Below are 13186 nucleotides of genomic sequence, written 5' to 3'. Positions count from 1 at the left end.
CGCGGCGAGGAGAGAGGGAGGGTCGTCGGTTGATAAGTGGGCTGAATTCGTTAGGGGATTGAGAAATGAGTGATGATTTATTGAGCGGGAGAGTTTATTCTCCTGAAATGATTTATTGAGCGAGAGAGAGTTTATTCTGCTAAAATGTTGCATTTCAATTTTGTGATTTTTTTGTGTGGAAGTTTATAAGATTTTAGTGGAATCTACCCTTTCATTGACTCAATCTCAAGAGCAAGTATTTTACTAAGAAAAGAATAAAAAAGGGTCAGAATGGTTAAACCCCGCCCATCTAAGAATTAGAACCTGGGCCTTTTTCTGGTGCGCCTGGATCCCCCTATGGGTCGTTTAACGTCAGCCGATTTAGTGGGTGTTTGTTTCAAATCCTATAGTTTTAGGATATGAATTTCCCCGTGGGATTTAAAAAATACATAGGTAATTTGTTATGTATTAGGATTCCTAAAACTTTGTTTGTTTCAACAATATTTTAAGATTTGAAATACTATTATTTGTAATATTTTTTGTTTCAAACCTTTTAGAATTTGAAATCGATATTTTGTATAAAGCTTTTGAAATCCACCTCACATTTGACATGAAAAGGAGGGTTTCACAAATCCTTAAATATATTATTTTTTATTATTTAGGGATTTAATATCCTAAAACTTATTTTGAAACAAACAAGTTTTATGGAATTCTAAAAATCTAAAAAATCTCTTTTTACATTCCAAAACTTGAAATCCCTGCCATATCCCCAAAAAAATTGAAACAAACACCCCCCTCACGAGTATGGGCTTTGACCATTCGTATAACTGTCACAGTACAAAGATGGGCTGGACCATTAGAGGCGTATAGCTGGCTAGAAAGGCTACATTAATATATGTTTTTTTTTTGTTCTGCATCCATATTATAAACAATTAGGCCTCGTTTGGTAGGCGGGAATGGGGTGGAATGGAATGGCATTCTCACTTCCCATTCCTTCATACCAAACAAACCAACTTTTTAGATGTTGGAATGACCATTCCTAGGGAATGACCATTCTCACTTTTTGTGGGAATGAGCATTCCAAGTGAGAAGATAGGGAATGGTCATTCCCATTCAAGAGAGAATCAAATCAGTTATTTATTTTTTAATTATACCCCTATTAATCAACTGATTTCCACATTAGTAATTCTGACATCCTTTTCATATGCAATATGCATCAACTGTGGATATCATTCTTTATATTTTTTTGGACCTATGAAAGATGCGATAATCTTTTATTTATTTTTCTTTAATTTTTTAAGACTAAGAAATAGTGAGTATTGTTTAAAAAATATAAATAGAACATACACTTGAGAGATAACATGCGCAATAGTATAACATGCACATAAATTAGTATAACATATGCATAAATAAAATTATTTAGTTATTATCATTAATGTTTATTTTTATCTTATTAAAAATATATGTTGTTGTAAGGACATTATTAGAAAATGCGATTCCATTCTCACTTGTGGACAAGTGATACCAAACATGGGAATGAGAACGAGATTTTCATTCTAGCCTCATTCTACAAAAGTACCCAAACATGAGAATGGGAATGACCATTCCATTCCCACATACAATCCATTCCATTCCTTCTTCCATTCCATTCTCACTTATGTCCATTCTCGCGTACCAAACGAGGCGTTATAGTTGTGGAACTCGTCAAAAGAAGATTATGTCGACGCTCAGGGTCTAACGCCGTACTATTTTATATTTGGGTTATTTTCATAAACCTGACCCCACCTTTGGCGATTTTAGTACCTGACCTTCATGAACTTTTATATAAGCTAAATTGCACAAAAATGCCACAAAAGTTTCCTTAATGTAGCATAAAAATATAACGAGGTGTATTTTATATATGAGATTAATGTGTATCTTATGTAAGGAGGGGATTCTCTCCTTGACAATGATGTCGTACAATCTTCACCATGTGAAATTCTCTCTCCTACTTTATTCAGCCACTTTATTATTAAGGAGGAAATCCCCCTCTTTGATAATGATACTCATTAATTTTTATATATATATATATGTGTGTGTGTGAAATATACTATATTATGTTAACAAAACAAGGGGATATTCCTATGTAATTATCTCATGGGATTTTTGAATAAAATTTAACCTTATTCATTCAATCTTTTCTATTCTAGCTACTCTTCTCTAATTTAATTTTTCTCTTTTATTTTTGAACCCTAATCTCTCAAATCCTCTCATGCTCTCGCTCTAATTCCTTGCAGAATCCTACTTCCCTAAATTCGACCCTTTTCTCCCCAATTCCTTTCTCCTATCCCCAAATCGTTGCGGACGAGATTGAAGTGACGGAGAAAATTTTATTGATTAACTATGCCAGGGGTATTTTGGTCTTCGCACTATTTCTTTAATGTCATTGGGGAGTTTTCATCGGAGAAACCTTTGAGGGTGTTTTTGCTGCAAAATACGGCTTCTGATATTCTTGTGCTACATAACCAAAACTTTTTGGTATTTGTATACAATTTAGCCTTTTATATATCACATAAACTTCATTAACATGCCACAAATACATCTCGAAATTTTATGTCTTTTCTATCAGACCCTGTATTTATAATTTGCAAATAACTAAAATTTCTTGAAACAAGAAAATCCTCGTTGAGAGTAGGTGTCCGCATCTAACATTGTATAAGATCTAATATCATATAGGACCCACGTGTCAACTCTAATTCCTCCATTCAACCCCAAATATTTGTTCAACGAATAAAGATTTTGTCAAAACCCCTTTGTATAATAGGGTGTTCTACACTACTCATTGATGATTAGAGGTGTTGGTTATGGTTATGAGACAGACACAAAAATAAGTGGGTGGATCTTATGTTAGAGATAAGATATTTATAATCCTAGTAGGTGTAAGATTCTATCTCTAAGCCCTTATATATAAATATAGGGTTTCTCATGGTGGGAGAGGGAAAAATATACATATACATACAACAGCTATCATCTTCTTCTCCGATTAAGTTCGTACTTTATGTGGTACTTCATGTGGTAGTCGTGGGGGTGATATGCAGGGGTTTCTCACCGGTTGTATGGTGTGGTCGTCCTCCAGCCGTTGATTAAGAAAGATGTTGTGATCGTACAAAAAAGATCCGAATTAATAACCCTAAACTTACTGTTCATGTTCCTAGATGTATGCAAATGTTTTTTTCACTGCGCATAATCTAACATGCGTGTGGTTATTCGAATCCTAGAAGAAGGTTACTATGAGAATTTTATATATTCCGCCTAGACTGTAGAACAGCCTACTTTATATTCTTCGCATCAATCTCCATAGCATATGGTCCCATCGAATTCACTTCAAACAGCACAGCCATTGTATCGCTGCACTGCTTGATCTCAAATTTAATGTACATTATTACATTGATCCTGATGGGCTGAAAATGGCCTGCAATTAAAGCCCTTCTAAAACAGTACGGCCCACTCCTCTAGGCCTGACCCCTTCACAACTTGCACAAAGTTTCAATTCAATTACGGGGCCTACATCTTTAGGAGCGACCACAGCGACCGATTTTAGAGTCAGAACGGAAAGAAATTAATTACTTAAAATAAAATTATTTTTGTCTGCCGTAAATTTGAAGAGTAAGAACTCTTTGCGTCCGGATATTAATTCTCAGGTTTTACAGTGATCTCCTATGCATCTAAGGGGCTGTTTGGTAGGCTGCAACTGGAGTGGTTGCAACTCCAGTTGCATGCAACTAGGTCCAATTTGACCAGTTGTATGTGTTTGTTTTGCTGCAACTCACAGTTGCAGTTGCAACCACAGTTGCAACATATGACTTACGTAAAAAATGGCCGCAAGTCATAGTTGCAACTTAGTTGCAACTGACCTAAATTTATTAAAATCAAAATCATTACTTAATATTTCAAAAATAAATTCATTAAAGGTTTAAAATAATCTTTTAAATAAATCTTATTATAATAATTTCTTCAAAAACTTTTTTTAAAAAACAACATTAATCTTTTAAAATAATTATTATTATAATAATTTCTTTAAAATAATATGTTAGTTTTTAAAGTAATATATTATCTTTAAAATAATATATTATTTTTTAAAATAATATATTTTTTAAAATAATATATTTTTTGAATAATATATTTTTTCTAAAATAATATATTTTTAAAACAAAAATAATAAAATAATCCCCATCATATTTTAATAAAAAAAGAAAGAGAGAGAGAGAGGATTCATAACCTTAACAACAAACCCTTAACCTTAACAACCAACCCGTAACCTTAACAATCAACCCGTAACTTTAACAACCTCCCAATACAAACAACCAAAATAATAAAAAACAAAAATAATAAAATAATCCTCATCAATCATTTCAACTATCCTCTTGGTACATCATGATAAAGAGAGAGAGAAAACAAAAATAATAAAATAATCCCCATCATATTTTAATAAAAAAAGAAAGAGAGAGAGAGAGGATTCATAACCTTAACAACAAACCCTTAACCTTAACAACCAACCCGTAACCTTAACAATCAACCCGTAACTTTAACAACCTCCCAATACAAACAACCAAAATAATAAAAAACGAAAATAATAAAATAATCCTCATCAATCATTTCAACTATCCTCTTGGTACATCATGATAAAGAGAGAGAGAAAACAAAAATAATAAAATAATCCCCATCATATTTTAATAAAAAAAGAAAGAGAGAGAGAGGATTCACAACCTTAACAACAAACCCTTAACCTTAACAACCAACCCGTAACCTTAACAATCAACCCGTAACTTTAACAACCTCCCAATACAAACAACCAAAATAATAAAAAACGAAAATAATAAAATAATCCTCATCAATCATTTCAACTATCCTCTTGGTACATCATGATAAAGAGAGAGAGAAAACAAAAATAATAAAATAATCCCCATCATATTTTAATAAAAAAAGAAAGAGAGAGAGAGAGGATTCATAACCTTAACAACAAACCCTTAACCTTAACAACCAACCCGTAACCTTAACAATCAACCCGTAACTTTAACAACCTCCCAATACAAACAACCAAAATAATAAAAAACGAAAATAATAAAATAATCCCCATCAATCATTTCAACTATCCTCTTGGTACATCATGATAAAGAGAGAGAGAGAAAACAAAAATAATAAAATAATCCCCATCATATTTTAATAAAAAAAGAAAGAGAGAGAGAGAGAATTCATAACCTTAACAACAAACCCTTAACCTTAACAACCAACCCGTAACCTTAATAATCAACCCGTAACTTTAACAACCTCCCAATACAAACAACCAAAATAATAAAAAACGAAAATAATAAAATAATCATCATCAATCATTTCAACTATCCTCTTGGTACATCATGATAAAGAGAGAGAGAAAACAAAAATAATAAAATAATCCCCATCATATTTTAATAAAAAACGAAAGAGAGAGAGAGGATTCACAACCTTAACAACAAACCCTTAACCTTAACAACCAACCCGTAACCTTAACAATCAAATCCACAACCTTAACAACAAATCCACAACCTTAACAACAAACCCTTAACCTTAACAACCAACCCGTAACCTTAACAATCAACCCGTAACTTTAACAACCTCCCAATACAAACAACCAAAATAATAAAAAACGAAAATAATAAAATAATCCTCATCAATCATTTCAACTATCCTCTTGGTACATCATGATAAAGAGAGAGAGAAAAAAAATAATAAAATAATCCCCATCATATTTTAATAAAAAAAGAAAGAGAGAGAGAGAGGATTCATAACCTTAACAACAAACCCTTAACCTTAACAACCAACCCGTAACCTTAATAATCAGCCCGTAACTTTAACAACCTCCCAATACAAACAACCAAAATAATAAAAAATGAAAATAATAAAATAATTATCATCAATCATTTTAACTATCCTCTTGGTACATCATGATAAAGAGAGAGAAAAAATAAAAATAATAAAATAATCCTCCATCATATTTTAATAAAAAAAGAAAGAGAGAGAGAAGGGTATTATGGTCTTCACATGTTTTAATGTCTTGGGTTTTGTGTTTTGGGGGCTCAGAGAACAGATTCTTTATTTTTAGGGGTAAAACACCCATTGACCAAGTCCTGGGGATGGGAAGCATGTTCACTTGGCTTTTGGGGGCTGGAAGCATTTTTCCCTATATTTTTTGAATAATATATATTTTTTAATAATATATATTTAAAATAATATAATTTTCTAAAAATAATATATATTTAAAATAATATATTTTTTGAACAATATATTTTTAAAATAATATATTTTTTGTAATATTTTATGAGTTGCATATGTTAAGTTATAAGCATAATCAAACAGCTGCAACTATAAGTTGTAAAATTTAAATTTTAAACCAAACAATTGCAATTATAGTTGCATGTAAGAAGAGTTGCAACGTCTCAGTTGCATGCAAGTGACACTTGCATTGCAACTCCAGTTGCAAACAACCAAACGCCACATAAAAGCTTGGGTCTGTTTGGCAAATGAATATAATGGGGTTTAAGTGGAATAATTTTGGCCCAAGTATTTAGCCCTAATTTGGCGACCAACAAACGTTGACCACACCGGTTTTCCTCTGACCTATTTTGCTACATAAGGGGGTGTTTGGCGATCTGAAAATGAATTTAAAATATGTAAGTTTGTTTTTTTTGCAAATGACTTTTACATCCGTGTCAGCACGTAAATGAAATACAATTTTTGTTTGAAAAATTAACTCTCTTGCTCTCCTAAGGCAGCATATTGCTGCTCTGTGTGAGGTTCGTAACATATTCATCAGAGCATTAGTTGTCCTTGTAAGCAATATAAAAAGGCTATGTGTCATTTAAGGATTCGTTTTTAAAACTTCACTCATGTCAGGATCACGAGGAGCATATATCACCGTCACTCCAAAGGAACTGTTAAAAGGGCATTCAAGTAGCTCCTCTGCCAAATGATTCCGCCCGAGATCTCCTTCCTACCGATGGAATGATTACACCTCCGGTTCTTCGCGTGCAGCTTTGTTAAGGCCGAGTTTAAAAATTGGAAAATGATAGGGGCATACGCTGTATCATACCTCCAACCACAATCCTCTTGCTACAGTACATCGGGACTCACATGAGATTTAAATAAAATCTTATGTGGGTCCCGATGCACTGTAGCAAAAAAGAAGTGTGGTTGGGGGTGTGATTAGAGGGTGTGCTCCTAGTGACTCTCTTAAAAGTTAAACTTGAAATGATTTTAGCAAAACAGTTGAGCGTCTCGGACGTATTTAAAAAACATTAAACAATCTAAGAATTACTCTTAGACGTCAAGATCACCGGTGTAAATGTACCATAAACTTAGAGTAAGTATAAAGGATTTAACTAACCCTAAATATAAAATATTTTATCTTTATACTTACAATTATTGTTTTTATCAGTTATTATAATTGCTTCTTATACGGTAACAAACTCTAAAATTATAAAGAAGATTGAAAGTTATAATTTTGTATTCCTAATATCCGGCCATGAGAGTCACTCAAACAAGCTTCAGATCCATAGGTTTACATTAATGAATTCATATTCTACTAGTTTAGTATGAGATTAATGACTTTAATATTATTTTACTTCCCATTTAAATAATAATTTATATTTACTCATTTCACTTATAAAATGTTATTTGATTTTTGAACCAAGTCCAACAGAATTTAACAATTTAACATTAATGAATTCATATTCTACCATAAACTCTTATTGTTTTTTTTTTGGCAAAGTGCTAAAACCAGTTTTAGTTGGTAACTCAGTCCTGATTTGGCAAATAAAATTGTTTGGCTTAACTAGTTCTTGTCTGGCCAAATTTTACCTCATACCTGTGCCAGAAGAAAACCAAGGTTCCCCTGGTCTGAAATGGAACCAGATAAGTTTGGCCACAAAAGAACTAAAGGAAAGGGGAAATATATTGTCATTATCAAGTTGACAAAGGAAAATATAGTTGTTTATAAAATTGGAACTCTTATCTTTATGCATATGTGTATCTGCCAAATAATAGTTAGTTTAAGCTAACTTTGTTTAAAAATTAGTCTAACTTTAAGTTCAACTCAAAACCAGCTCAGGTAGAAACTATTTTAGACTAATCTAGACTAGCGTAATTGGATATTATACGTTTTACCCTTCTTGTTTGGTTGGAGGGAGGGCGAGGGGAAGTACATGACTTTTTCTTATTTGGTGAGGAAATAACAAGAGAAGGGGTGATGATAAGTTAGTTAAAGTACAACAATACCCTTTGCCAAAATATCCTTATCTGTATCAGTGGATGAGTTAACAAAAAGGCCATAAGACTAAATAATTTAACCACTAATAGTACCACAATGACTCAAGGATCTACCCATGTATACAAAACTTAATTTTACGCTGGCTAAATTATCAAATTGGTAATTTTTATAACACCTTTTTATAAGTTTGGTATTTTTCGTTACTCCTACAACATTTTGGCATGAAAAATCCACAAAATATGTAATTAGATATTAATTTCATCACTGATGAAAGCCTAACGCAAAAAAAATGAGGAACTTTGTTGTGAAAGTCCCTGTATCTTGTTCTCTCTTTGGGAGATGGAAAATGAGAAAATTTGGTAAGGTTAATATTAGTTTAACTCTCTCTCTCTCTCTCTCTCTCTCTCTTTCTGATCTGTGTCACGTTATCTAACACCTACAATATCATTTAAACACAACTATATTAGCGTCCTAATATTTCTTAAATATAGTCATGTATGGTCACATGTACTTTATTGGCTAATTTTCGCCAATAGCAAAAAAAAAAAAGCCTAATTGCATACCAAAACAAAAAAAAACAAAAAACATACAGATAAAAGTTTGCTTAAAGATACCAATTTGATAATTTAACCCATTTTCACTCTTAAAAGGTTGAATAAGAAAGTTTTCTTTGAAAAAGATTCTTATGACATTTAATGTGTACTAAATTGACCTCAATCATTTCATCCATTGACAAACCTTGAAGTCAAACGAGTGAATGGTTGCCATCTTTTTGATACACGTTTAATTTTATGGGTTTTTCCATAGAATGCCCATGGACACTCTATAGAAAAACCCTAATTTTATATATCAAAGAAAGCAGAAGATCTTTTGGCAATTAATTTTTGTAATGTTCAAAATTTGAAGCGCTTACGAGGAGTTGGAAATTAGAATCCTCGTCTTACATTTGAAGCCACATCAATTTGGCGTTGGCCGCCATTAATAGGTTGTGACTTGCAAGCAACACCAAAAAAAATTCAATTAATATAGCGATTGAGAAATAGAAGAAAAGAGAGAGAGAGAGAGAGAGAGGGAAGAAAAATATTCCTAAATTAATAATACTAATCAACGATTATCCGCACTAAACGACCGTTTACAGTGCGCAATCGCGCTCTCGATCCCATCCTCCTGCTGCGTCAGCGAGTCATCGCACCTCAGCCTCACCGCGCCGACTCATCTGCCTTCCTCCGATCTCCTCGCCCCGATCTCAGCCCCAGCGAGTGATTTCCCTCTCCTCTGCCAAATCTCCGGCAGATAGTGCACGGGACGCGCCGCTCGACGCGCGACGGCCGTGTAGAGCGGCTTGATCTTGGTTCGAGTACTGCCACGTTCCTTTTCCCGTCGGAGGAGGAGGTCGACGAAGCTGGCGACTGAATGGATTCTTCGGCGTAGAGCTTAGCGGATCGGGCCGAGCTTCTGGACGAACTGAAGAGGAATTTGGCGGTCCGCTTCTCGTCATTTGGAGGCGATTTCGGTTTCTTGAACCGGAGAATGAAGACGCGAAGCCTGGTGGCGGATCTGAGTATCGCCGACGGGAGGTGGGTTTCGAGCTCGGTGGAAGAGGAGTGACGCGCGCGAGCTGTAGTAGAGATCGCCGCCGCCGCGCCCGGCCCGCCGTGAGCTCTGATGACGTATGCTCGTCGATCCGGACGCGAGACCTCTGAGACCACCGCAGAGTCGATGTACGGGCCGGTCGCCGTCGTCGTCCCCGATGGGGGGTGGAGGACGGAGGTTGTTGCCGCGGGGCGCACGCTAGCGCCTGCCGCCGCCGATTTTTGTAATGTTCAAAATTTGAAGGCTTACCGAGGAGTTGGAAATTAGAATCCTCGTCTTACATTTGAAGCACATCAATTTGGCGTTGCCGCCATAATAGGTTGTGACTTGCAAGCAACACCAAAAAAAATTCAATTAATATACGCGATTGAGAAATAGAAGAAAAGGAGAGAGGAGAGAGAGAGAGAGGGAAGAAAAATATTCCTAAATTAATAATACTAATCAACGATTATCCGCAACTAAACACCGTTTACAGTGCGCAATCGCGCCTCTGACCACCTCTCCTGCTGCGTCAGCGAGTCATCGCACCTCAGCGGCGGTGACCTCACCGCGCCGACTCCGATCTGCTCTTCCTCGATCTCCTCGCGCCCATCCTCAGCCCCAGCGAATGATTGCCCTCTCCTCTCCAAATCTCCGGCAGTAAGCTCACCGGACGCGCCGCTTCGACGCGCGACGGCCGTGAGAGCGGCTTGATCTTGTTCAGAGTACTTGCCGATCCACGTTCCTTTTCCCGTCGGAGGAGGAGGTCGACGAAGCATGGCGACTGAATGGATTCTTCGGCGTAGAGCCTTAGCGGATCGGGCCGAGCTTCTGGACGGAACTGAAGAGGAATTTGGCGGTCCGCTTCTCGTCATTTGGAGGCGATTTCGGTTTCTTGAACCGGAGAATGAAGACGCGAAGCCTGGTGGCGGATGCTGAGTATCGCCGACGGGAGGTGGGGTTTCGAGCTCGGTGAAGAGGAGTGACGCGCGCAGCTGTAGTAGAGATCGCCGCCGCCGCCGCCGGCCGCCGTGAGCTCTGATGACGTAGTGTCGTCGATCCGGACGCGAGACCTCTGAGACCAGAGGTCATGTACGGGCCGTCGCCGTCGTCGTCTCCGATGGGGGGGAGGACGGAGGTTGTTGGCCGGGGGCGCACGCTAGTCGCTGGCTGCGCGTGCGCCGCCGGAGGGAGATCGTTTCATTGTTGGGCTCGGTATTCGGCTTTATTAATTTCCCGTCTCCTCCTCTTAAATTTAAGGCCGCTGAGACTCGTAACCCGCTGCCACGGGTTTAGCCGACGTGTAATTTCACAAGTGAGGTCTCGTACCACTTTTTCTCTGCAAGTCACGAGCGCGGCTGCTGGGTGCAAAATCTACGGGCCTTCTCTTGTCTCAATTTGACGACCGTGGACCGAGAATAATTTCTGATGGCTTCCTCAGGTTCCTTTCCAAACCTAGATTTTACGTTTGGATTAACCAGATTAGTTCACGACGATGAGTTGGCTTGGTTAATTAGTTACGCATTTTAACTCGCTAAAATATGGGACGTATGCGCTCAGCGTACCGTACAACTCGATCACGATTCTTGAACCTAACCTAAAAGCCCGAATAGAGCGCTAAATGCCCGTAACCACCGGGCTCATCGGTTCGGTTAGGTTGTCTACACCCAACCTGACCTGGTTTTTTGGCGGTCTGTCTAGTTGTGAATGATTTGATTCGGATCGTATCATACGTCTTTAACATACTATGTGAGAAGAAATTGATTAGATACTCAATCTCTCTAGTTGCTAACTTTCGTAAGTTAACATACTTACGCGTACATCGACTGTACCATGCTAAACTAATAAGATACTTTCGCATGAATTTATTTGCATACCAAGAAATTACCATCACAACCTCGGCCGTTGGGACGGTGAAACGCGTAAAGGTTGGTCTACCCAAGATTATCAATATAAAATACCTCACTTATCTAAGATAAGCGAAAAAGACGACCTCATGTAATTGCAAGGTTCGTCACCACAAATCTTCAGTCCATAATCTTTCTCCTCTGAAACTCTAATTTATTATTTACCTAATGTTTTGACTACTTAATTATCAAGAGTCTGACTTAGACATTGGAGGGGCATCGGTGGACAGTCCATCATCATCAATTTGACGCTTTTCCTATTTATCTCAGACCGTCATGAACGGGAGCTCGCCATCAAACATCAAATAAGATTACTGGAGCCTCATTGTTGAGTCCAATCCTAAGGACTAAGTGGTTTCCAACATCAACATATCTGAAAGAGCATAACTTATAAATTGAATGGATTTCCCTTTTACCTTTATATATATAATTATAATCATATATTGAACATCTACTACAAAGAGAATCGGAATCCAACCACAATCCGTGATTGATTTAAGGTTGCATGCTTGCATGATACTTAGCCTGTTAAAGTACTTTATTCGATCGTCTTAAAGTACAAACTATGACTATTTTTTACTCGTTAGCACCCTTCAAAAATAATAAAGCTCCAAAAGCAAGATTAAGAAAGGGAAAATACCTAATATTAGTTCTGAGGTCTGATATGCGCGCAAAGAGTTACAAGAAACTGGCACTAAAACGTTGTGATCAAACGAGATGGACCACTTAAACTGATCATGTTCGGCTACTTGTCGGCCTTAAACCGGCTAGACAGAGCCTGTTTGGCAACCTGATAGAAATTAGGTCAGTCCGTTATATTTTTTTAACCAGTCTAGAATTGAACCAGACCGGGGGTGGTTCAATTCTAGCATGGTTAAGAGGCTGAAAAATGAACTAAAATGAATTGGGTCATCTGAGGCCTAATTTTTTCCACACAAAACAATAGTAAAACTGCATAAGGTTTAAACCCAGACCAGTTTAATTGGTTTGCCAAGTAGTAGACCCTAGACAATCACCCAAATCTAGGACAAGTTCAATCCTTACAATTCTACTCTAAACAAGTTTAGAGTTCGACGAAGAAGATGGTAGTCCAGCACTCAATTGGTTAATTTTATGACCTAAGAAGCATTAGGTCAAAATTAACCCAATTTTTACAAATGAAAAACAAACTCAAAACCTTAGCAGCTTCAAACACCACTCCTGTAGAAAGAATCACACGCTATATCTTGCAGCATTTGCTTTTTAACGATAGATAATACCTTTTGCACTTCAGTCATTTCTATGGTTTAACCTAGACCACGAGAAACTGCTATACGTGCACAGATACACGTACGCCACAGAAATTGGTGGCTGGTCTTCCGAAGGCAGAACGTAATAGTCAATTCAAAGAAAGAATGATGTTTGCTTCTGCTGAAATTTCTCCAACGCCTGCATGGGGCAGAAATCT

At 36.8% G+C, this 13186-nt stretch overlaps 1 protein-coding gene and 1 long non-coding RNA gene across 2 annotated transcripts in view; one reads left to right on the top strand and one right to left on the bottom strand.

Annotated features, from left to right (window-relative positions):
* The window catches only part of LOC109830010 (UDP-glycosyltransferase 88B1-like), a 5807-nt gene extending 1946 nt beyond the window's left edge, over positions 1 to 3861 (top strand). Inside the window, 1 exon segment of the mRNA XM_020397158.1 lies at positions 3745 to 3861. Within this exon segment, the coding sequence (XP_020252747.1) occupies positions 3745 to 3861 (117 nt within the window).
* LOC109832073 lies at positions 9274 to 10646 on the bottom strand. Its single transcript, XR_002244632.1, has 2 exons — positions 10382 to 10646; positions 9274 to 9452 (listed from the first exon to the last, which is right to left on the bottom strand). It is a non-coding gene; the product is annotated as an uncharacterized LOC109832073 (long non-coding RNA).

This window comes from Asparagus officinalis, chromosome 1 (genome assembly GCF_001876935.1).
Source record: "Asparagus officinalis chromosome 1, Aspof.V1, whole genome shotgun sequence".
Classification (NCBI taxonomy): domain Eukaryota; kingdom Viridiplantae; phylum Streptophyta; class Magnoliopsida; order Asparagales; family Asparagaceae; genus Asparagus; species Asparagus officinalis.
The sequence above is the reverse complement of the archived record's forward strand: the minus strand, read 5'-3'. Positions and strand labels throughout refer to the sequence as shown.